Below are 25,924 nucleotides of genomic sequence, written 5' to 3' on the forward strand. Positions count from 1 at the left end.
GAGACCTATGAAACGTCTCTTTTATGACTGTATCTCACATTTAGAAACTAAAAGGTGCACACAGAGGTGCCAGAGTCGAGCTTGCCCGTGCTTCCCCTCTCTACCAAGTTTCATAAAACTCAGAGTGGTTATTGTTTAAACTTGCTGGCAGATAAACGCTGAACACGAGTTTCTCCACTGGGAAAAACTGGTTACCGGGCCAGTCCTCGTAAATGCTGCGAGTGCCGCAGTTTGACGTTAATGGAGCTGATTGTGAGCATGAGATATGAACTCTGTACTTTATAATGTCTAGCTTGTCGTGTTTAATTGGACACTAGACTCTAAGGACAGCGCTTTAAATTTAAATTGAACCCCAGAGTTTTGGAAACGCACTCAAAAATGTACCAGCTGTTACAGCAGCTGCACAAGAGGAGCTCAAACAACTGCGAGACGTCTTCAGGACGTTAACACTTTAACACACCGACATTTATCGTCTTTTATACCATTTTATCATTTTTATGTTGCAGATAGAAAAAAACCTGCTTGCTCACTCTTTCTATGTCTATATTTTTTACTTATTTCTGTATTTATTTTGGGTGGAGTTGAGCTCTGCCACTGATTCGAAGCAGTGACGATATTTCACAGAGAAGTCAATATTTGGAGTTATTATAATAAATTAGGTTAAATTGCTCCCTGGTGGTCAGAGATCACACAGTGAGTATTCTTTCATTTTTGATATATCAAAGATAAGAACGGTAATGGCTCCGTCTTACATCTGTGGGACATGGCAAGATTGAGGTCAACAACCACTTATTTATTCATGACTGCCCATCTGTTTGATGCTGTGGAGCACATTTTATGGCGACTGTCACTCTCCCAAACTGTGTCCTCTGCCCCGCTGCCATCTATCTCCTCGTCTCTCCAGCACTGAGCGCTCTGCTGTATCTCCTGGAGGCCGCAGGGTAATTTAGTTGGCGGGCAGGGTGTTGGTAACGACGGGTAAGGGGCGTGGTTTCGCATCACCAAAAGAGTAATCTGACACCATCTGTGCCGTTGAGCACACAGGAAATCCTATTTTATTGGGAAAATGTTTTAATCAGCAAAAGGGTAGCGCTAGGAAAAAAACTGCCCCAGCAACAGCTTTTGGCTCATGTAAGCCAAGGTCATTCAGGGAGAGACTGAGGGCGTTTTGCGTGTAAATGTTTATATGTGCAGGTTTAGATGGTCACCATGGGGCACCGAACGGGACACAAGCGTCACCAGACACTCGCCTTGCATTATGAAACATCACTCTCTCCCTCTCATGTCAGAAGTCGTTTATCTTACAGAGTCTTCAGAGCCTTGGGGGGGACAAATTTTCCTTTTGTAAACCCAAACCGTCCATAAAAGAGCGGAAAATTGAGAACAGGCTTTGATAATGTACAAACCCGTCCGTTTAAACTCGCTAAACCCAGCAGGCATGATTTGAATAGCGGCAGTAACGTGAAGGTCGGCGAGAGAGAACAAAGCACTTCTGTCACCTCGTGTTTCCAGCCAGATCAAACACGAACGACGGCCTCTCCTCCCAGATTCCTCCACACATCGCTGGAGTTGGAAACAGGCTTTTGATAATGAGTCGGCTCACCTGTTAATGACATTATTGCACGATACCAGATTAAAGAGGCTTTTCGCATAGACCTGTTCTCCTCTCAGCGGGCCTTCGTCACCTCTGCTGGAGTGTGAGAAAGCAGCACCACAGGTCTAATGTGACAGAGGATGTGGAAGCCGAAGGAGCAGGGAACCATTGTCGCTGGCGTTCTCAGATTACCCATTCAAAGGGTTTAATAATCCCAAAAAGTACATGTAAGCTCCTCCTACACCTGAGAGTTAGGACTAAAATAACTGGTTTATTAATCACTGAGTCAATCAACAGTAAAATTATTGGCAATTATCTTGGCAAGCAACAGATGTCAAACATTACTTTATCCCTGCCTCTCAGGTCAGATGATTTGTTAAATCAAAGAATTCAAACTCTTTCATTCTTGTAGCATGTTTACGTTTAACCACCCTTCTACACCTGACGGGGTAAAAAAAAAAAAAGTATCAGGGTGAAAATTAACACCACCCAGTTGACTTTTTTGCCAAGTATTATAGTTTTCAGCAACTGTCACATGTACCTCCTGAACAATGTCAGCCCATTCCTCTTTAACAAATCTCTCAGGATCCTGCAAATTCTCATTTGAGTTTTATCCATTAGCATGTACCTTGGTCTTCAGCCAGTTAATAACATTCACTTTGGTCTTGCAGAGTAAGTTCTTCACCAAGAGCGACACTTAGTCTGGGTCGCTGTAGCGTTGGAAGACATCTCAAAAACTGTGGATCCACTGGGAACTGTTCGACTGCTGCACAGTTGTGGTTATAAGGTGGCAGTTAGTTGGCACCACATGTGAATTCACTTTTTTAGCATCTTTATTTATAACGCACTTTACATCCAACAACGTTGGCCAAAGTGCTACAAATATAAAACAAAGAGAAAATTGCATATAGAATATCTTAAAAATAAAAATAATGTAATTAATAAGCAACATTAAAAGTCATCAACAAGTCCTGCTGTGCTGAAAGCCAAGGTAAATATGTTTTAAGATGTGATTTAAAAACACGGCTTCTGTAGCAATTTTATTTGTATGTCTTGTTATATTGTTACACACATACATGTTTAAATGCTGTAAAAAAATGTTACAACTGCACAAACATATTACAAGTTCAACTCACTGATCATCTTGTTCTGGGATTTCTGTTTCAGGCACATGTTGAATGTAACATGGGAACACAATGACTTCTCCTTCAACACTCATGGTTACCTGGTGAATCCAGCCATGATAATCATCACTCTGGACAGAGAGCGACAGTGGGACAAGGTAAGATGACGGCAGCTGCTTGACTTCACACCAAATGGCTTTTTAAATGTGTGTCTGATTATTTCTGAGTGGATAAACTAACAGTTGAGCTCACACAATGAGGAGTGTTTACAGGACACTGATGTCTTTCTCTGCATGCTAACAGCAGAGTGATTTCATACATCGCCGGTCTCTTTGTATAGACTAGTTAGCGGAATCAAAGCTCCACTGATACCAATGAAATAATGAAGGATCGCCTCCTAATCACACGCAGCACATTCACACCCCTCCCCCACTGATCCCACCCTACACTTCTTCGAAGGATATTAAAGTAAAACCCACACACTCGGGAAACTTTGCTTCAGCAAGCTGCCTCATTGAGATCGAAACATTCATTGAACCAGAGGGTGAATCTGATGTAACACTAGACTGGAGGGAGTTCACTTCCTCATCAGGTTCAACAGAAAGTGCTTAATTTCACATTATGCACAAAATGAAGAGACACCAGCAGTTCAAAGCTAATTATGTGATTTTAATGTTTTAAGATGTTACTTCCTGTAACTTCCAATATGTTATTGGGACTGTGAGAAAATGGGAAGCTGTAATGGCAACGTAAACAAACAATTTGTGGATATGGAAGGAGACTGAAGCAGTTTTGTGCATCATTCAACACTACACCAAACACTATTGACTTTTGACTGTTGTCTAAATGACTTTTGTGTACATGAGACAATCAAATGTTAACAGTCAATCAATTCCAATTAATCAACTGTAAAAAAAAACAATCAGAAAATAATTTAAAATCATTACGGTTGAATAAAATTCTGTGATGACTCTAGTAGAAGTAAAGCTTCTAGAGTGTAGAGACCTAAAACTGTTTTAGTCTGGATCAGTATAGTCGAAAGAAAAATTTAATAATTGGTGGGATAGCTTCATATTTCCATCAAACAAACCCAGCACAGAACAGCGCACACGACACTGATTAAGTGAGGCAACACATGGAAGGAGCTGCCGGGTTGTAAGTGGGTTACAAAGTGGCTTGCAAGCACAAACCAACTGTAGGAAAGTTAGAGCAGCCTAAACAGGACAGCCTGTGAGATCAGCCGACTGGACGCTGATCTGGTCTGCTATTGAGATCAGCTGATGTACCTCCAGCGCAACTAACTGTGGATTGTGCACATTCAAAATATATATGAATATTTAAGAAAAAGCAGCAATTTGCACATTTAAAAACTAGATCTGGAGATTATCTGGTATATTATCTTTAATCACCATTTATCTTTGGAAACAGGATCACGATTTGTGGAGGAATTTCTGTTTTGGCGAGTTTGTGGCGATACTCTGAATGCAAGCAGCTAATAAATTTATGTTTAATGTCCATTTCTGTCTGTGTAGAAGGCAACGGAGTTGTGATGTTTTTAGATTTTATCACAGTTGATCTCCATCTCACAAACAGATTGCAAGTAACTGTCGACGTGACCCAATTCAATCACAAACTGACAGCAGACTCATAGCAAACCGACTCTATTTTATTGCCTATTTATTCCCGTCTTGATGGACCAAAGTCACTTTGAAGTTAGCAGCTAGACCTGGTGCCCCTTCTGCATAGCAACGAGAAAATGAGATCACAAGTTCACAGCACACAGCTGCAATAATTTTAGTCACATCGCGGTGTCCGACTACTTTTTCCAAATCGTTCCATGCTCTTTTCTCTTTTTTTTTTAAAGTAACGACCAACAGAAAACTTCCTGGAAGTGTAACTCTGTCTCCTCTAATATGTAAACACAATGCTAACAATAGAAGACTGAATCTAAATTGAATTCACTGATGTTAACAGGAACTGGATAGGTCATGTGACAAGCAGCTCAGCTGAGTTTAGCATAAGACGTTAGTCGTATTGACTCAGAAACACTTTCACATAAAATATGAAATGTGGGCGACAGACTTGCATGTGTCCTCCCAATCACCCCCCGACTCCAGCACTGCTCATTCCTAGCGTGCTGACCTTTACATAAACCTTTCTGGGGAGGAAAAATACATTTCTCCCGTTCCCTGGAAGAACAACACTGCACTCATTTCACAAAAATTTGTCTAAGAAGTGTGAGGCAATCCATTTCGTGTGCTCCACTTTCTGTTGCCTCTATTCTCTGAAAGCTGAAAATCAATTCCACCTTTTGATTTCCTTTTTACCAGCCTTTGTATTGTACACATGCAGAGGCAGCCGGCCTGTTACATTCATACATCATCTCTGTACAAGCAGCCTCACAGTTTTTAGGCTGCTGCCTGGCATTACACGCCTCATATTTTTTTAACTTATTAAAAAAACCCTACATCACTACAACGCTCTTATCGGCCAGGCCTAATATGGAACTTGCCAAGAGTCATTGTTCAGCTGTTTCCACAGATGTACAACTCAAAGTCATTTGGAAAGAGCAAGAGAGAGAGTGAGAGAGAGAGCATGACAAAAGAAAGTGGAGACGGAAAGAAAAGGGCCCTGAGAATGACGAGAAGTGTTCCTGTCATTGCCGTTATCTGCAATTTTTTAGCTGCATGCAACACTTACAAACCCTGAAAGTAGAACCTCACCACTGAAAAGGATTTAACTGGAAAGATGGATCCAGTTGCACTTTCCCGACAGATTTTCTGTGATATAAACAACCAGTTCTCTTTCCAGACAATTAATAATAGAATTAAAACTCTCATGACAGTGTTTGCTATAAATTAAGTTTCCCATTCCTTATTCTTGCTTAGGTGCTGCGTGAAACACAAACGTCTTTTTACCGATGTCTCAGATGAATGAACAATGAAGATTTCACAGTCTAAGCAGCCACAGGCAAAAGAGTTTCTTTTTTTGTTTCACTCATCTCAGTACGTTCTCTTGTAAATTGAAATTCTGAGTGACTAAATGCCCAAGAGTGGGATGATACTATAACAGTGGACTGATCGATATGACTGGCAGGAAAGAAGAATAACCGTGAGGTCCAGGGAGACCTGAGATATTTGCACTTTTCTGTCGACGTTCAGTTTTTTTCCATTTCACTGTGACAGGCTTTACTGACTGGCATGATGAGATAGGATTGCCCCCCTTCCTGCATAAACAGCAGAGATTATGTGGGAGGAAAAACATTGTGTTCAGACTGGCGCTTTTTTTTAGCTCTCCAGGAAGTTGATGACATTTACAGAAGCACAGTCAAGTGAACTAGAAAGAATTTTGTTTAAATATCAATAAGCTCACATTTGTCCCAAATACCTCACTGCCAGAAGTAAAACTCAAGTGGAATCGTTTCATCTACACGAAACAAAAAGGCGCCGACTATTTTAAAAATGTGTCTAGGTGATTGATGTAGATGGAGACAACTGAGATACATTGCGACTTTGACCTACACTCAAGTATTAGGTTTACTGTTTTAAACTGGCAGAAATACAAAATAATTGCAACCACGTGCAATAATTTTACAGTCTCGCTGCCTTTGAAACGGGTGCTTTAAAGACGGTGATCGGGTCTGCGACTGTTCGCAGTCAGCTGCCGTCTTCGAAGCAATAACACGGAGTCAATCTGCGGTTAGTTGGATTATTAAATGATATTAAGTTGGCAGTTACATAAAGTGGCAAAGAGTCCAGAAATTCAATAACTCCTCCACAAATAGTGACATAACTCCTGAAGGACTGCGATTTAACTGAGAAATGCTTTTATGTAAGAACCACAAAAAGTTGAGTCGAGTTTCATGTCGCAAGGAGACGCAACGCAGATGGATTGTGTTCATGGTGCAGACTGGATCAGACTGACTGTGAAGTATCTGCAAATTGAGCAACAATTTGCAAACATGTGCCAACGTCTCTGAATGTGACTGCAGGTTCGAGTCAGATCGCTATCAGAGGCCAAATGTGATTTGTCCTGTTTTGTGCCATTGGTCTAGGGCAGGGGGTGTCCAACTCCTGGCCCCGAGGGCCGGTGTCCTGCAGGTTTTAGACGTTTCCTTGATCCATCACAGCTGACTTAAATGGCTAAATTATCTCCTCAACATCTCTTGAAGTTCTCCAGAGCCAGGTAATGAACTAATCATGTGATTCAGGTGTGTTGACCCAGGGTGAGATCTAAAACCTGCAGGACACTGGCCCTTGAGGCCTGGAGTTGGACACCCCTGGTCTAGAGTAACTGAGTCATAAGGGGGCAGGAAAATCATTCATCGCGACAAAGAAACATCCTTCAAAGCCGCTGCTTTGTTTAAACAGATCAAAACTTGTCTTGTTGGTCATTTTCTTTCACTTGGTCCTTTGTATTTGAGATGTGATCATCCAGACCAGGGTCTGTGAGGGCTGGATGATGACTCTGGTCTGTCTGGTTAGCCGACCACATCCACACAAGTCAGTGTTTTGCAACAGGAGATGGATTTGCACGCCTAGCACTGGGCGTTGCTGAGTTTCACTAACCTTAGCTCACTTGCCTGCTAACAACGTCATTAGCCATTAACCTGAAGCCACATCAGTTTTCATTTTGACCTCCTTGTAGCATTTGTGCTGGAGTCTGTGTTGTGCTGGGAGGCAGTCATTCGTTTAATTAGTGAGTAATGGACTCCATTTCTACCTCCCGGTAATTTATTGTTGCTCACTTTGGATTTTCACCGAAGCAAGAATGTTGGGAAAGGTCTCACTTTCCAAGTCAATCTGCTCAAACACTGGGAAAAGTTGCATGTAGCACTTTCAGAACAAATCTTAATGACCATGTTCAGTTTTGTGTATGACTTTGTCTCTGCTTCTGAACATCATTTGTTGCCAAATCTACCAGGACCTGCATGTGTTTGCAATGCTGGAGTTTGCCAGATGACTCCGCACTGGTGCCGAGTTTGTTACCAGATTTGTCTGCGCTGCCATCTTCTCTGTGAATCTGCAGCAATCCCTGTTCAAATGAGCGAGAGGGCAGATTAATGTCGTTGTTGTTTTCTGTTTGACGCTAGGATAGAATATTCTTCAAAGGTTTTAGCCAAAACTGTTGCAAACGAGACAGGGAGCCACACTACAATTTAGCAGACGTAGAACGTGCTCTGGATTGAAAGCTGGTGTTTCTGGACTTGACTAATTCTTCATGTTTTCATATTGCCAGAGTGAAACGGAAATATTTCACCGCTGCTGATCCTCTACACTGGCCACGGTGTGTACTCTGGTCCAATGACAGCTGGGAGGGAGAGAGGGAAAAATGGATGGATGGATGTTTAAAATGTTTTAAAGTAGCACCTGTTTACATTTGGGTTTCTGGTCCAACTCTCAGAAAGGTCATGCTTCTCTGGGAGTAAACTAACTGCAGCTGCTTGTACCTGTGAAACTGTGAAAGTCTGTTTGCCATTCATTTACTACACTGTGGCACGAAAAACAGCATTTAAAAATCAATCTGACGTGTCAGTGTTTGTGGTACACTGGGACCAACCGGTCCAACGCAACATTCACTCCTTATTTGTGAGGCTGATTAAAGGAGGGTGAGTCAGAAGGGCCAATCAGTGGAGCTGAACAGGTCACGGCTTCTTTAAATCAGTGAGACTGAAATGTTTAATTTCTGATCTTTATTATGTATTCAGCTTGCTCGTGAATGCTCATTTCCCCACAACATCCAATTAAAATTAGCTCCCTGGTAATAAAGCGGGGGTGGAATTGCTTTCATTGCATTAGATGTATAATTGTGCTCTCTACATCCCCAGTGACAAAAAAAATCAATTTCCTCTAAACTGTCCAGGAACTAAAACTCTGCTCTCTGCGCCGGGACCAGACGCTCAAATCGCAACATGTCAAAACAGCACATACAGTTAGAGGATTGAGGACAAGTGTATTAAGAGTGGAGACTGAGATAGACGGGGTTACGCACTTCTGTCCTCATGCATGAGGGGCTTATTTTCTCAATATTATACAATTATTTTTATGTAGTTTTGTGGCTCGGCTAAACAGATTTCCAGGATCCTCTGGAGTTTATTTATGTGGCTGTTCCCCCAAATCCATGTTTATTTCTGTGCCTCGCTGCTGTAACAAATCAGAACCACAGAAGCCATCTGGAGTTTGGTGCAGGGATTTTTCACTGCTTCGCATTAATCCACTCCCCTCCTCTCTCTGTACCTTCAGGTGGGCACCTATGAAATGGGGATCCTGCAGATGAGATACCCCGTCTGGCCGCGGTTTGGCAGCTACTTAGAGCCCGTGTCAGATTACAGGCACCTCACAGTGGCCACACTGGAGGAGCGGCCCTTTGTCATTGTGGAGGCAGTGGACCCCGTGACTGGTACCTGTGTTAGCAACACCGTGCCCTGCCGACGACAGTCCAATAAGACCGAGACGTAAGTGAAGTGGCTCCAAAGATTCCTATTAAATCTTTCATTTTTCCTGCTGACGAGACAGATGTTGCATTTTCAGTGCTATCCTAATTAACGCTCACAGGGTGGAGTTAAAAGCTGAAAATCAGATGAATAGCATCACATATCATAAGTTGATTAATTACACATTTCACATTCAGTTGTTTTGCAAGCCAATTACTCCAAACACTACAGGGTGTAACCACTGGGACAGGAGGCTAATGTAGCAGATGGGGAATGGAGTTTGTAATAAGAATATCGCTGACCAACAGAGTACGAGTTCGGACAACAGCTTGCAGAGCGCATTAAGCTAACAGCCAAGTTTAACCTTGGCCTTATGGCAAAGTTACATGTGAAATACATTTTAATTAGCTGAAGTCAATTTGTACTTTAGTCGTCACCCCGTCGACTGGGGTCTGTGCAGAGAACAATATCATACTTTACAGATTTTTTTATTTATCTTCCCGATTTTATTTTTTATACAATTGGCTTCCTTCTAACGATGCCACAGACAGCACTGTGCAAAAGATTTATGCAGGTGAGGAAAAAATGCTGTAAACAAAGTGTTAATCATTTATTTTCATCAATCAACAAAATGCAGCGAATGAACAAAAGAGAAATGTTTGCTGTGACCACCCTTTGCCTTCTTCTAGGTACACTTGCACACAGTTTTTGAAGGAACTCGGCTGGTAGCTTGTTCCAGACATCTTGGAGAACTAACCACAGATCTTCTGTGGATGTCATGTAATCCTGACACACTCGATGATGTTGAGATCAGGGCTCTGTGGGGGCCGTACCATCACTTTCAGTACTACTTGTTCTTCTTTATGCTGTAGATAGTTCTTAATGACTTTGGCTGTACGGTCGGGGTCGTTGTCCTGCTGCAGAAAACATTTGGGGCCAATAAACGATCATTTACACTTCTGAAAACTTTCTTTGTCTACAGCATTTTTTCACACCAGCCTAAAAATTTTGCACAGTGCTGTATATTAAATGTTTTCTGTTTCTTTATGGGCAATTCCACCTACAATTTTGGGCAACTTTGATTCTTACAGTAAATTATTCTACTCCATGTATGTTAAATATGTTGGCAGGATGAAGGTGAAAACGTCTAAAATAAAGTCCAAGACAAGGTTTATATTTTCATTCCCTTGTACAGATTTGAGCTCGTTAACTTTGATCTTGTGTAGAAGTCATCGGTGACTCCACATGTTTATTACTAGAAAGAGATAAATGGACCGGTTCTTACATGAGGGTTTCAACTCAAAGCGCTAACATGCTTTTTAAACATGCTGTTGGTTTGTTATCAATTTGCTAGGCAGCTGCTGTTGTGTCTTTATCTTCAGGTGCCATTTGGTCTCCCTGAATATACGGCAAGAGCTGGTCAGGTCATTTCAACATGTGTTGATCATCTCAGCCACACACACGTCTTATGTGAACCCACTTTACCGCACAGTCCCACATGCACACTCACATGTTAACGTGCCCATTTTAATTGATTCTGTGACTAACTTGAGAGTGCCATTAGGTGTGAGATTAAGAGACTCTTCCTCTGCCATTAGCGCATGCATGACTTCTTATCACTCAATGGTGAGATGCTCATTAGGCTGCTTGGCCAGAGTGCAATATCCCGGAAATCACTCTGTGACCCAATCAGGGAAATGTACGCGCTGCATGGAGGGGTATCAATTAGATGGGACGATTAGGCCATGTCATCAATCCCGAACACCTAGAGACTGATATTGGTGTTCATTAGTGGGGGGGGAGAAGCACAGGCTATTATCCATTACTGACAATGGCGTTAACGACATGAAGGGGATGGAAGATGAAGATCACGTCCCTTCAGTGTTATGAAGCGCTGGAGTGCTTAATCGCTCATGCTGACCAAATCATCCTGCCAGTACAGAAAGAGCGTAATTCCTCTTGTCAAACAATGAAACGTTTTCACAGAGCCGAACAAAAATCCAAGGAAAAAGAAGACGGAGGCAAAGAGGGGTCCAACGAAGCATCCGGCACCAATGAAGGGTGACTAGATGGACTGTGATGGATCCTTGAGTACAGACACACTGAGGACTTCATCTATAGGTTTTATTTATCATTCATTTAGTCTGAATTGTCAGAGACTGGTGAGAGTGGCCACCTGAGTGATGTCTTCAGATTGCCTGTTCTGCCAATTCAAAAGTAATCCCTTTGCAACACTAACAAAAGACAGAGCAAAGCAGCATGCGCTTATATTCATGGAGTATTTGGAAAGGGAATGGCAACAATGTAGCCATCATTGTGACGTGTGATGTGTCTTTGATCCATCACAGCTGATTTAAATGGCTAAATGACCTCTTCAACGTGTCTTGAAGTTCTCCAGAGGCCTGGTAATGAACTAATCATTTGATTTAGGTGAGATCTAAAACCTGCAGGACACTGGCCCTTGAGGCCTGGAGTTCATCATCCCTGACCTAAACTATCAGATGTCCACTTCAGCTACAAAACTATGCAGGAATATATTTATACGTGGAAAGGATTTATTTGGAATAAATAAGTCTAGAGTTAGACTGATCTGAGATTTTACCGCCTAGCCAAGAAGAATAAATCCATAATGCAATTAAACATCGAGGCTGCAGAGCAGAGCGAGGACTACAGTCAGCACCTGCAGTCTGAGATTGTGGAGGATTGTGGAGGAGAGCTGCTTCTCCACAGATATCCTCAGCTGATTGCATTGTTCGGTCCTCTCTGACACACATGTATTTACGTGTGTATAATCTCTAACCCCTCAAACAGAAAATCTACATCTGTGTAAAATACTGACCAACTGGAGTTAACTTATTTTCATACACTTCTCTGTATGAGAAAACACTTTTAGAACTTGCAGGTTACACACATTTTAATATGCATTCCCGATAGTGGTCGGCCAATTTCCCCCTCAGCCTCTTGAAAGCACCATCTTTCTTTATCTGAATCTCGACAACAGTTCCAAATTCCCCTTCAGCACTAAACATGATTACAACTCAGACCCATGTCAGTGCTTTCTAAATGAGAAGCCACTGGTCATGCAGATTCTCCGTTTCAATCCCTCAACCCCTGGGCCATGCACGCAGCTTGCCAAGCAGACCATCTGTGTGATTCACTCACGCGTCCTCAGAGAGGCCTGACAAACAGACACCGGCGTTTGTCAGGACTTGGCAAAAGCAGCTCGCAGCAGTTACCACGAGCTCTTCCTTTTGAGTCGCGCACGTTCTCCTGTCGGATCAGAAAAATCTCGCTTCCTCGCTGTCTTTGAACAGCAGGGAGCTGGTTCTACCTCAAAGCACTCTGGCAAAGACTAATTCAGAGTTAATGCCCTGGTGAAGGGTAGTATTGACCTGAGAAGATAATGTCATCACACATTAGCTGCATTCGATGGGAGTTAGATGATAAGATGATTTCATTAAAGCTGAGACTGAGTGCAGCAGCAGATGCGCTCCCGGAGCCTGAGAGCCAAACGATCTATACGCAGTACTAGAAAGTTGCACTAAGTAAATTTACACATTGATGGTCTCAGAGGATAGTGTAGTCTCAGCACTCCCTCATATATACAGTGTGTTTACCAGCTCACTGCTCAGTCACAGTAGGAGTCCTTGTCATGAACAGAGCTGCCCCATGAGGTTGTTGAGATGTCTTACTGAAAGGTAAAAACCCCCAAAGACCACCAGGAAACCTGACCTGCTTCCTTAATCCTCCACCTTCATTAAAAAAGCTCCAAAAACTCCAAATTTAGGATATTAAATGACAATCACGTTTGTTTTTCTACAACTTAATGAACTCTAAAAAGCGGAAGGCTCGTTTCATCGCTGCATCTCAATACGTGATTTTCTGTTTGTTTCCTTTTGTGGCCCACGAGTCCATAAAGCACCTTTATCTATTCAGTGATATAAAACAGATTAGAGCTCGCTCACTCCACAGGGAACCCCAACCATAATCGAATTTTTGGGGAGGGTAATGCAGGTGTATTCATAAAGTGAAAGGCTATTTCAAAGTACTGTCCAATAAGCCTAAAAGACATTTCAGTAAAGGCAAAATAACTTGAGGTACAGACGTAAAGGAATTAAAAATAAGAGTGAAGAAGAAACTTGTCAGATGAGAGGTAAAAGGTCCAGTCGCTTTCTTTCCAAGCTCCTTAAAAGTACAAGCGTTTTTTCAAAGTTTGCTTTGCTGCTTCTGCACCTTAAGCAGGTGATAAACTGTATCAAACTATACTCTGTTATTTATTTATGTGTCGACTGCTGTGATGCAATTTCCCAACTTCTGGGATATATCAATTATGTCTTATTGTTGTCTTCAGATTACTATCATCATTATTATGGCGATCGTGGCTCAAGAGTTGGGCGTTCGCCTTGTAATCGGAAGGTTGCCGGTTCGAGCCCCGGCTCGGACAGTCTCCGTCGTTGTGGCCTTGGGCAAGACACTTCACCCGTTGCCTACTGGTGGTGGTCAGAGGGCCCGGTGGCACCAGTGTCCGGCAGCCTCGCCTCTGTCAGTGCGCTCCAGGGTGGCTGTGGCTACAATGTAGCTGCCATCACCTGTGTGTGAATGTGTGGATGACTGGATATGTAAAGCGCTTTGGGGTCCTTAGGGACTAGTAAAGCGCTATATAAATACAGGCCATTTACCATTTATTCTCTTTATTAAAGGTTCATAAGGTGGCTATTAACCAATCAGTGCTTCAAAAACAGATTTTTTGGGCGGGACACGGGAAAATAAAGATGTTAGAAGAGGATCGATGTGCACTTAGTGAGGCTTCCTGACTCAGCTGCAGCTGTCCGACTTCCATGTTGGAAGTGTTACAGTTCCAGCGGAATGGTCAGCAAATCCATGTGTACAAATGACAGGCAGCCTGGTTCATGAATGGGTGTATCAGGCTGTTTAAAGATCACCTACACCTAAAACCGCTGTGTTTCATCATCCCCCAAAATCAATTTCAGCTGGAAAACTGCTGCCGTGTTTCTCCTCTCTCTACCAATCCCCACTGATCCCCCTACAGAAATGTAAAAAATTACATTAAAAATGCAGAAAACAACAATAATCTGCACTTAAAATCTTCCACTATTAATCTGGAAATTTAAACAACAACTATACAATAATTGTGCACCGGTGTTTTCCATAGATGCGGATTCTGTTAATTCTGCTGCCAGGTGGAGTCAAAGACAGTGACACTGTCACAGGATGTGCTCACCAGGATGCCAATGAGACAGGAAGTGCCGGGCTAACTGGTTAAACTTTTAAAAATATAAGTGAGGGGACAGTCCATTAGTAAACCGATTAAACCTCCACATATACTGTATGTAAAAGTCTGTGTGTGGGGAAAAACTGAGCATGGACATGTTTCTGTCTGTTCTTTCCTCTCCATTATCTCACTTTACAAATCCTCAGATATTTTGTCCTGTTTCCTCAAAAAAGCAGATTCAGCATCACCAAAAGCTCTGCAAACTAATCTAATTTAGCCCAATATTTAAGAAAAAAATCACCTGGGGCAAATTTACAGCTCCTTTAAGAGGTGAAGACTTGAAGAGGTTCTCAATGAGAGTGATGAGTTTAATTTTCCCAAGAAGGGGATACGGATGGAAATGAACGTGCACACGGGGAAAAAAATGGCACATACTGTCACCATCCATAGAGCACCATCAAAACAATATTCCAAGAATGTCCACAAGGAATAAACTACCTCTGTCTCTCTCTCTCACACACAGACACACACACACACGCAATGATTCCCAAAGACCCATTTTAATGCGACTGGCAGCTGATTTAAGGCCCAGCCCTGAACCCTGGCAGCTGGTGAGACGAGGGATGTTGGGAGCGCTGTGTTTACTCGGGGTGTACTGTGGCAGCCTCGTTTCCCTCTAAAGTGTTTGTTTGTTTCTGTTTGTCGTGGCTCTGCTCCTCCTCGCAGCCTCGCCTTTTCGTCTCATTGACTCCCCGTCCTGATGTGCGGGTGCAGAGTCCATTAGACTGAAGGTCTGGGGGAGGTTAGGGGTGATGTGTCATTAGTGCTCTCTGCATTGCACCCATGGCTCACTACTTTGCAGCCACATTATCTCACACTGCCCACCTCATGCACCATACGGGATTGCTCACTGAAGGAAATAATCATTTGATGGTAGAACGCCACATTCTCCAACACCAAATAACACAAAATGGATCAAGTTTGTCGGAAATTATCTCCCATACGGCCAGTTTCACTCAGAACAATTAGAAACAGATCCTACCCACACAACTGTGACTCAATTGTTGGCAACTTTTTCACAAATGCCTCTTTTTCGGAAGCACTATCAAACACGCACAATAATAAAGGATCCAGGAAAATCCTGTTAGCGAGCACAGCGGCATCAGCAAACCCTTCAACATTCATTCGTCTTAGTTTGACTTCATCTTTTTCTTCTAATATCTTCGCACCACTAGTTTAGCAAGCACTTGGTTTTTGAGTTTTTACATCAATAAGGGCACAACAAAGGCAGGCAGATTTACACCCACAAAACAGAAAAATGTGGACGAAACAGGTCGTCAGGAGAGATCCGGATTGGGAATTTAGACGACTGGATTACAAAACTGTTGAGTGGAAAACGACTTCACCAGTTGGGGTCATTTTATGTAGCTTATTTAGCAGCAGTTAGTCTAGGTAAATAATAAAATTAGCAACACAAGTTACGTGTTATTTTCTTCTGAATAAGTGGGAGAAAATGGATGGATGGATGCAAACAGTGCTGGCATGATCAGGCCTCCAAGCGTCCAGTGAAACTGAAGATAACAGGTCATGTGGATGGGTAATAACCAGTTTGCAGTTTTGTCACTAACAGAGATGGGTGTAAACTGATGACTTACTTCAAGAAATAAGTAATGTAAGGAATTACTATTGCAAAAACAGCGATTAGATTATTGTTACTTCCCCGTAAGCACGCTGCGTTACGGCGCTATAAACCGTCGTGGTTTTGTTTGTGAGAGTGTCTCATGACAATGACGTAAGCGCTGCACACGTCTGTGGCAGCGGCAGACGTGTGCAGATCAACATGGATAACATGGAGTGCAGGGGAGAGTACGACCAGGCAGCGTTTAAAGCGTGGACGTATTTATATTTATTTAAAATATATTTAAAAGTGACGAAAACATTAGCGTGCGCTGTTCACTCTGCGTTGGAAGAAACTTCTTTCTACAGCAAAAAATTTAACTTCAAATCTGAGCACCGAGCGCGCTGCCACGGGAATGTGACATTCACAGGGACACCCCCGGATCCTCCCACTGACATGACCGCTGTGGGCAAACCTCCACCCGCCCCACTCCTGCTGAACAGGTGACAACAGATTTAAGAGCGACAGGACTCAGAGCTGCTGAATCTTTGATTTTATTTATTTTTTGCTGTGTTTTACTTGCATCTATTTGAAAGAGTGTAAACACAAAACATTATTTTATTTTATATACTGGAATATGTAGGAAATAGGTTTAAATGTTAAACACATTTCTTCCAGTCACAGACTGTTGCATTTAATTTAATTTTTGCTTGATGCAATGTGCATAAAGTTAAAAGATTAAAACCAATAATTTAAAAAGAGGCTTTCCATTTGATTCAGTTTTATGTGATGGATTATGCATAAAATAGCATTGGGCTGAAAGGTTTATTGCTTTATTACGTTTTCAGGTTGTGCATCATGTTTTTGAAAAGTAACTAAGTAACTAATTACTTTTGGAAATAAGTAATCAGTAAACAGGTATACTTTTTTGGAGAAGTAATCAGTAACTAATTATTTTTTTCAAGTAACTTGACCAACACTGGTCACCGACACCACCACTGCACTGTATCCTGATCCTTTACGTGTCATTTCACCATTTTCAGTGTAGATTCAGAACGTTTGATTTGATTTGTGTCTTAAACAGGAACATAATCTGCTTTAAAGTCGAGATTCTTGATAATTAATCTTCAAACGCAGCTTAAACTTCTGAATACAAATCACTAAAAATGTACAAATTTAAATAAGCGCCACACATTATGTTTTAACTGTCAGGATCAGACTGCACAATGTTTCTGTGTCTGAGTAACTTTCTCTGAGGCTGGACTTGGACAGGACAAAACCTACCTGTGAGTGATAGACAGTGACCGCTACGGAGAAAATCAAAAGTCATTAAATTAATAGCTTTATGTAAATAAAATCGCTCAGAAATAAGCCTTCATATTTACATTCTGATCCAAGTTCGCAGCACAGGGAGGGAGAGAGGAATGCAGACTCCCTGACACATTTTTCTCCAAATCACAGCAAAGTGTTTTACAAGACGGGACTTTGTGTTCCCGTCCTTCTCCCTGGCTCACATCGCTGCTGTCATCTTCTTAGTGTGAAACTGAAGGGCATTTTCATCGCCACGTTCCTCATAATCCTGCTGATAAGCAGAAGGAGAATTGATTTCAAACCTTACGTCAGCCCATTTTACTTAGTATGCAAAGCCTGAAACTGTCCACTGGGCTTCTGCTGCCTGCTCTGTCTGAAGATCAGCAGAATATTTAAGAAGGCATGCTGTGTCTGTTTTGTGGCCCAGACAGCTGGGTTTGTGCTCGCTACTACACCGGTATATTTCATTAAAACTGTAGTCTGAAGAAGATATGGCTGCAAGGAACAATATAGCATTTTTAATGCAGCATTAAAAGCTTTGCAGCGGTAGTTGAATAATAAAAGATGAAACGATTGCCGAGAAACGTGGCCGCCTGCCAGCCTTAATGCTACGTTTTATATGCTGTTCTAACACAGAAAGAGGCAGTCGTTACGCTGTTAGAGCAGCACTGTGTGACAAACGCATTAAAGTTTATCTTCATTATCGAAGTGACTGAGCCTAAGAGTGGCAGGGATTTTCACAAGGCATTTAAACAGAAACTAATACACAGTTCATTCCAACCAGTTTGTTTTACTGGTGAACTTGAAAGACTGACTGATGGAACCACAGGCAACGGCCCTCCTCACCATAAACCTTACCAACGTATCGCCATATCCTTAGCATCCCATCCCACAAAAACGCCATCATTCAGCCCAGATAATCCTCCAATGAGTGTCTGCTATTGTTTGTGTGTCATTAACTATGTCTGTATGTATTGTTTTGTTCCACCCAGCTGTTCATCCATCTGTTGGGACCAAGACATCATGTGCACGCCTGTAGAGTGGCTCACAATTTCCCTCCAACATCCACCGCAGCTTTGACGATGAAGCGATGGCTGTTCATTACCTCTTCATCCCACTCCAGTCAATCATTCCTCATTTCTCAAATCATTTGTAAAAAATGACCTGACTATGTGTTGGGTCTACAAAACAGGAAGAAGAAGAAAACTTCCAGTTTTAGATAGTTTGTTTCTGCAGTTTCTCAAAGAAAACATGTTAAAAAAAAAATTCAGTATCCCAGCGTTCCGATCTCTTTTTCCTTTCTCGTTCCCTTTCAGTATCGTAGGCCACACTGAGCCATACACAAAGCTGTGCTGTAAAGGTTTCTGCATAGACATCCTGAAGAAACTGTCCCGCACCATAAAGTTCTCCTACGACCTCTACCTGGTCACCAACGGCAAGCACGGCAAGCTGGTTCGAGGAATCTGGAACGGGATGATCGGAGAGGTATGAGCAAAAGCAGCTAGTTTAGTTTTGTTTCAAGATACAAAATCTTTTTTTCCCCCTCTTTTATAAAAAAACAAGAAACAAAATCTACATCATAAAAATCCAGGTCTGAATGTTTCAGAAACTGAAACTTGATCTACTGGGATTTTTAAACAAAACCATCTTTAGGGTTTACAGAGAGTAAACTATCCCACAGGACTGGAGTTATACGAGATGAGGCCTGACTGCTTGATAGGAAGGTAACAGGAACTCAAATAACTACTCATTACAACCACGGTGTGTAGAAAAGCCTTCCTAAAGGCCATGCTGCCCACCTGCCGGGCAGGGTGACAACAATATCCATAAGAAACACTGAAATTATCCAACCAGGTTGTTCCGCACAACCAATTCAGGGTCACAGTAAGCCAAGGTGAGAGGCAGGGTACACCCTGGACAGGCCACCAGTCTATCGCAAGGACATGCACAGAGACAGACAACCACTCAAATTTGCATTCGCATCTACGTCTAGCAATTAACCAACATGCATGTCCTCAGACTGTGGATGTCAGAGTACCCGGAGTGAACCAACGCAGGCATAAAGAGAGCTTGATAAAAGTCACCCAGAAAACACGTCTGAAACTGAAAGCACAGTGAAACTAGAAGTCGGATTGTTCGTTTTGATGCTGAGTGTCAGGCAACAATAAATAAGAATAAAAACCCTCAAGAAGACAAAAGTCTGGTCTCTGATTGAAAATGTGTATGACAAGGTCGACTGGGTCAACACAAAAAGGAGGCGCAAGTGTCCTTGTGAATGATGTACTTTCAGATTCCTCTGACCGGCCCTTCTCCTGAGTTGTTGCAGGATACAACATTAGTAGGACCCCCCCCCACACACACACACACACACACCCTTTTTTATCAAAAACAGGAAGGCTATTGTGCTCAATGAGGCATCGACCTCCGCAGGAGAGCTAATGGCTTGCATGAGTGTCTGGACTGTAAATCTACCGGCTCTCCATCAGCATGATAAACAGTGGTGTTATATAGAAACAAAAAAAGGAGGGTTGCAAAGTCACAGTGGAATCTGAACTGCACTGCTGTGGTTCAAACATCAGAAAAAAATAGCATCAGCGTTTTTCAGCCAGACCATCCAGAGCCTGCAGTCTTCAGTCACTTGTTCCATTTCCAGCTTCTAACATTTGGTAAGTGTGACTTTATGTAATAGGTATTATACTATATGCTCCAATACATTATGATGGATTAGAGACGGATTAGATGGCAAATCATGTGTTACAATGCACTGGAGGGAAAAAAAAAGGCAGGATAACACTGGCAGTTGCTTTTGAGCTGCGTCCATCTGGCTGCTAGCTGAGCTCTGGAAGAAGCAGGAAGTATATCACCCTCAGGGGCAGAGGCCCAGTGTGTCGACTTCACTGATAAATGAGATTTATCTCAAACATCAGCAGAGGATGTCCTGTATTATGTAGCTACAAAGACTTTGATTTATGATCACATCATACAAACATCTGCTATCTGTTTGTACCTACATCCAACCCCAACCACCCAAAAAAAATCCAATAAAAAACATAAAATCGAGACTCTTCTTCTGCCACAGGTGTTCTACAAACGGGCCGACATGGCCATCGGTTCACTGACCATAAATGAAGAGCGCTCAGAGATTATTGACTTCTCGGTGCCGTTTGTGGAGACAGGGATCAGCGTGATGGTGGCTCGGAGTAATGGGACGGTCTCTCCTTCTGCTTTTTTAGGTGAGGAATGTTTCCTAGAAGCATTTTAACTAACATCAAAGCATCACTGTGCAAAAGGCCGGAAAACACGCGAAAATAAAGAAACTCATATCTCGACCTTTTTAGGCTGACATGCAATATGTGAGGCATCACAACCGCTTTCATTTAAAGTCACTTTATCGTTATATAAAAATGCAAAAATAAAACATTACAAGGTTTTGGTTTCTCAGTCAGGAGCTGCTGCAGTTTCACAGGAAACCTTTTGAAACTTTTCTACCTATTTTATTGATGTTTGCAATAATTACCTTTGTACTGGGTAAAATGATTTCACTCGGCTGGGGATATTTCAAGTCTCTTTGAAGTGGGGCCGTGCGAGGTTTGGATCCACGGTCAGTGGACCTGTGGCAGATGGCAGCACCACCAACCGACACACTGTAGTAATGTTATTAGTCACAGCTTCACTGAAGAAAAGCGTAAAGTAACAGAACTTCAAATGATATCAATAAAGTATACCATCTATGTGTTTTGCAAATATTGACACATTACGAATTATCAGTTTATTGTAGTGTGACCTCGTGGTCTACAGACGTAAAGTACCTGAACATCTATAAAACACTCATATTTGCATATATCTGCAAACATGTGCACTCGATTGGCTGTGCTCTCTGTCCCCGCAGAACCCTACAGTCCAGCCGTGTGGGTGATGATGTTCGTCATGTGTCTCACAGTTGTGGCCATCACAGTCTTTGTCTTTGAATACTGCAGTCCAGTTGGGTATAACCGCAGCCTGGTCAGTGCCAAAGGTGAGTCTCCTAACCCGGTCCAGTCCATCAGCGCCTCAGCCCTCGAACAATTAACCAAACAGAAACTTCATGCAAGTATTACAAGGACACAGATACCTGCTAATTGGGGCTAAAGATCTATTAAAACAGTGCAATTTTCCTCCAATTTCCTCCAAGACTTTGACCCGACACTCGTTGCGAGGCAGCTTGTTTTACGCTGCGTGTTGTGTACCTCAAGTCGAGTGTTTTGACCGATGCACAAAACATTATATTGATAGAGATACGTTGTAATGGCCGCTATGATCTTCGTGGGTCTTCGTTAGATGGTGCCTTGCAGGGAAAAGCCTGTTCTAACGTTTGAGTCTAAGGTTTATTTTGAGCACCTGACGGTTCTTTTTACTTCTCATCAATGAACTCTCTCCACACTCTTTTACGTGATTATTGTGTACGTAGCAGAGGAGGTTTGATGTGTCTGAGGTGGATTGGTTTGCTGCATAATTTGCATACTTTTCATAACCGAACCACGTCCCTGCCACAGTGGTAGCCCCTCGTTCAGGAATGAGCTACTCAATCTGTTTTGGCCGGTCCTTCTGTGGTGGCTACTGCAAACCGTCATCTAAAGCAATGAAAAGATATTGCAGTAATTGGTGTGTTTTGCCATTAAATATAATTAAAAGGTTTTGTAAACTCATGAGATGAATAATGATTTAATCCGGCTAAAAGCCTCAGACTCTTAGTTGTCAAGGACTCATTCCTTCTTTAAGGTGAATGTTTGCCAGAGGATAGAAAAAAAATCATCTTTTGTTTAAATTCAATGATATATTGGTAGCAACATTTACCAAATACTGTGTTGGGTACCGTAATGAGCTTTTCTCTAATGGAAAATTAACCTGCATTTAGGGCTCAGTGAGGGTCATTTTGGACTTTGGTTATTTGTATCCATGAAAATCTTCTTAAAATCTTTGCACCCACAAAACCATTTTACATTTTTATTTTTTCTGAATTCGCAAACATTCTCGGAAAGTTTAAAGTGGAATTTAATCCATGCAGAAAATATTGATCAAGATATACATTTTCCATTTTAAACTAGCAAACAAACTTTTTTCCAGTATGCAGCAGCAAAATACCATTTTAATGTAATTTTAAAAACTGATTTAAAACATGGCAGACCTGACTTGTTAAAGGTTTCATATCCAATCCTGTTTACAGTGGCCACGTTGGATCGATGCCTGGTAGATTGAGACGCTGCAGTTTAATTTCAGAGCCATGTGGGTCTATGAAGTATTCTATAATGGATGAAGGACATATGGGTTAAACCCATTTAATCTTTATTACAGCAGTCTTTATTTTTATATATTCTATAAAGTACGACATATATGACGTCACAAAGGTAACAATATAAACAATAAAACAATAACAATAAATAATAAAACACCAATCATGTTCTTTTTGACATGTAACTTGAGATTTACCCAACTGGTGTCTTTGTGACCATCAGCACATTCAGTTACATATTATTGCTGCATAAGTCAGTTTGATTTAGACTGAAATACTACACCAATAACTCAAGACCAGTCAGTAATATTTGGGTAATAAAGAGTTAAATGAAAGCTGACATAGGCAAACTTGGACAACGTTCTTTTGTATATACTTATCTAATCAAATACCAGTTGCAGCCGGTGTGTTCTCAAATTGCAAAGAGTCACATCACAGATGGCGCAAACTGACTGACATAATCCACACACACATCTTCACCAGTCCATCTCAGAGTGACTGCAGTCGATCTAAATTGTACAGTAACTGTTTGGAGACTGGTTGCCTCCCACCAGCCAACCTGTGCAATCACCAAACTACTAGGCAACTACCAATTTTCAAGGATGTTGCCTTCCTATTTCTAGTTTACTGTGATTGAGCCATTAGGGGAAAAACTCAATTATCATCAGAAGTGAAAGTCTGAACAATAAGTATAACTATGTTTGTTCATCCCTAAAGTTTTCTCTATCACTAATATGTTACCAAAAAACACGTCAAGATATTAATTAACAAATAAATATTTTAAACATGTTAGATTTCACAGATACTTGGGTCATCGTCTTGGCCGGTACTAAATGCCCCCTCTTTACTTCATCCTTTCTAGATCCCGGAGGTCCCACCTTTACCATCGGGAAGTCTGTGTGGCTGCTGTGGGGAATTGTCTTCAATAACTCTGTCCCTGTTGAGAATCCAAAGGGCACCACTAGCAAGATCATGGTCCTGGTCTGGGCTTTCTTTGCCGTCATCTTCCTGGCTTCCTACACAGCCAACCTGGCAGCCTTCATGATCCAGGAGCAGTACATCGACACAGTGTCCGGACTGAGTGACAAAAAGGTACAGACCTCTGTCATTGACCGTCCTGAGCGTGTTGCTGTGTTTAATGTACAGCTTAGGAAAGTGCTCTATTTTAGGAGTGCAAACAACATGTGGCAGAGCTATGAAGTGTAAACATCCAGAAATGCCAATGTCATAGCTGTGACTTTCCACTTTCCCTGCAAAACACTAAAGGGTTCACACAGTAAGTGGGGAAATTGAATTACACAGCCAGACTCTTTGGAAGGTGATGTCAACGGAAAGCCTGTGAAACATAATACACAAGTGGATTTTCTGGGTAGACGGCGATTATATTTTTCTGGTATTATCTTATGCATATTTGTCTGGCCCGGGGATGTGTTTTATAGGAATATTGACGAGGAAATCCATGTTAAACCATCAGCACAAAAAATGATTTGCAGACTTTTTGCTTGCAGGCAACTGAAGGGATTAAAGAGGCATTTGAGGAAAAGACCAAGCAGTCCGCCGCTCATTACGAGTCTAGCAAAGTCGTTTACAATTCCAGTTTCATCATACATTAACTCTGCAATGCAGCGAAGGAAACAGAATCAGTCTGACAGTGAGCCCATAGATTATTAAAGGGAATTCTGCCTGGCAGCATGGTGGGAAGTGAGCGCTCAACTGCTGTTGGTCCAGCTGTGCCGAACCCCTTAGGTTAAGTAAATGTAAATGAGGTACAAGAAGACACCACAGAACGTGACCTTGTATCAGAGGAGAGTGATAGAGACAAGCTCAGCTACTTTCAAGGCACTGCAGTGTTAAGGGAGATGATTACCTCGTTTGTCCAGAAAAGGCACTTCACTTACACAACAACTTTTTGCAAGTCGGAAGTTGGTAACACGTCGCTACCCCGAACTTCTTTTGGCACTAACCTTTAAAGTAGGGGTGTAATAATTCTCCATAACCACAGTTCATGCCATGCTTTTTCTTCAGAGTTGATGGTGAAAAATATTCATTATTCTGATGGCTTTCTGCAAAATCTTCATCCAGGTGGATTCAGGGAGGTTGGTCAGATACTCCTGATAAACATCAGAAATACTGTGTCGTTTATTTGTTCATTTTTGACTTTTGGATAATGTGCCAGATGTTCAGAAGTTCATGTCTGATGGCTTGAATTGTAAAGATCAACAGGTATCAGATCAGCACCTACTGACCAATCAGTTCTTGAGACAATAGCGTCACCCTGGAAGATCCCTGGGAACTCTGTGTGGACACCAGGAGGGTCTAAAGATTCTTATTTGCAGCTTTAGTCCTTTACATTTCTTCTGTTGGCTGCAAATAATTTCACAACAATTTTATTGTTTATGCTCCTTAATATAAAACCCTAAAGCAGGACGTCCATTTGTACCTGCGGACCTTATCAAATTTCCACGCTGTCTAAGCCAGGCATGTCCAACACATTTTACACCGTGAACTACATACGGCCCACTCCCCTGAAGCTCCCGTCTGTCAGTGTAAAGGAGTTCAACTACACTTGCAATTTCAACAGAACGTCTCAGTTTTTCTCCAAGGTAAATAAATGTTGCTTCAGTAAATGAAAGAAATCTATCAGCGTGACTCTTTGGGCTTAAACTGTAAGAAATAAATGTGTAAAATTACAGAAAAACATCGGTTAGCTCACAGCCTAGCACTGTTTGTTTTGGGTTTTTTTTACTGTAGATCCAAACGTTTTTATAGCAGATGGGAAATTTTCAGTCATTTAAATGTTTTTCTATTACTTAATTACTTCAGTGTACCAAGAATGACCATGTGGGAAGTCTTTATTAGTGAAAAAACCTCTAGTGGGCCAAAATGCTTTTCTGTTGCTGGGCAGATTCTGGCCCCTGGGTCGTATGTTTGACATCCTTGGGTGGATTTTGTTGATCATTCTGCAGATGAAAAAAATGAAAACTAAAAATCTTCCGCACATCTAAAATTTAATAAAATAAAATAATTAATTGGTGCCTTAATGACAGAGCGTTAATACTAGCATTAATAGTTCAGCCCTTTTCATCTTGGCTTCAGATAGGCGATACTACACTACTGCACACTGACTTTCAGTCACTCATACAGGCGGTTTTTCTGTAGCAGCTGTGTTGGTTTCAGTCTGTATAGTCAGTGTAGCCTCTTATTTTTAAGATAATATAGTTTCATGTTCCTTTGGGAAGTCTTATTTGTGGTCAGATGATGCCAATGACATCTATTTCATGAGAACATGATTGAAAGCCCTGGGTTGATTTATTGAGTTGATAACCACCTTTGTGTGACTGC

At 41.8% G+C, this 25,924-nt stretch overlaps 2 protein-coding genes across 7 annotated transcripts in view; one reads left to right on the plus strand and one right to left on the minus strand.

Annotated features, from left to right (window-relative positions):
• LOC143418413 (uncharacterized) overlaps positions 1-25,924 on the minus strand; it is a 145,254-nt gene that overhangs the window by 79,229 nt on the left and 40,101 nt on the right. Inside the window, exons 4-5 of one of the 5 annotated variants that reach the window (XR_013098422.1) lie at positions 22,478-22,593; positions 21,201-21,369 (exon numbers count right to left, since the gene is read on the minus strand). The exons of 3 other annotated variants lie outside the window; for them this stretch is intronic. The gene's annotated coding sequence lies outside the window, so the exon portion shown is untranslated. Of the gene's footprint in view, positions 1-21,200; positions 21,370-22,477; positions 22,594-23,525; positions 23,660-25,924 lie in introns of those variants that run through there. One more of the 5 variants, XR_013098420.1, reaches the window with a different exon arrangement.
• grin2ca (glutamate receptor, ionotropic, N-methyl D-aspartate 2Ca) overlaps positions 1-25,924 on the plus strand; it is a 79,289-nt gene that overhangs the window by 42,368 nt on the left and 10,997 nt on the right. For both annotated transcript variants that reach the window (XM_004556391.3, XM_076883446.1), the window contains exons 4-9: positions 2,762-2,876; positions 8,961-9,172; positions 18,630-18,798; positions 20,393-20,546; positions 21,203-21,328; positions 23,445-23,674. In XM_004556391.3, coding sequence (XP_004556448.3) covers positions 2,762-2,876; positions 8,961-9,172; positions 18,630-18,798; positions 20,393-20,546; positions 21,203-21,328; positions 23,445-23,674 — 1,006 coding nt within the window. The remainder of the gene's footprint in view (positions 1-2,761; positions 2,877-8,960; positions 9,173-18,629; positions 18,799-20,392; positions 20,547-21,202; positions 21,329-23,444; positions 23,675-25,924) is intronic.

The sequence above is a fragment of the Maylandia zebra genome, linkage group LG4 (genome assembly GCF_041146795.1).
Source record: "Maylandia zebra isolate NMK-2024a linkage group LG4, Mzebra_GT3a, whole genome shotgun sequence".
In the NCBI taxonomy this organism is placed as follows: domain Eukaryota; kingdom Metazoa; phylum Chordata; class Actinopteri; order Cichliformes; family Cichlidae; genus Maylandia; species Maylandia zebra.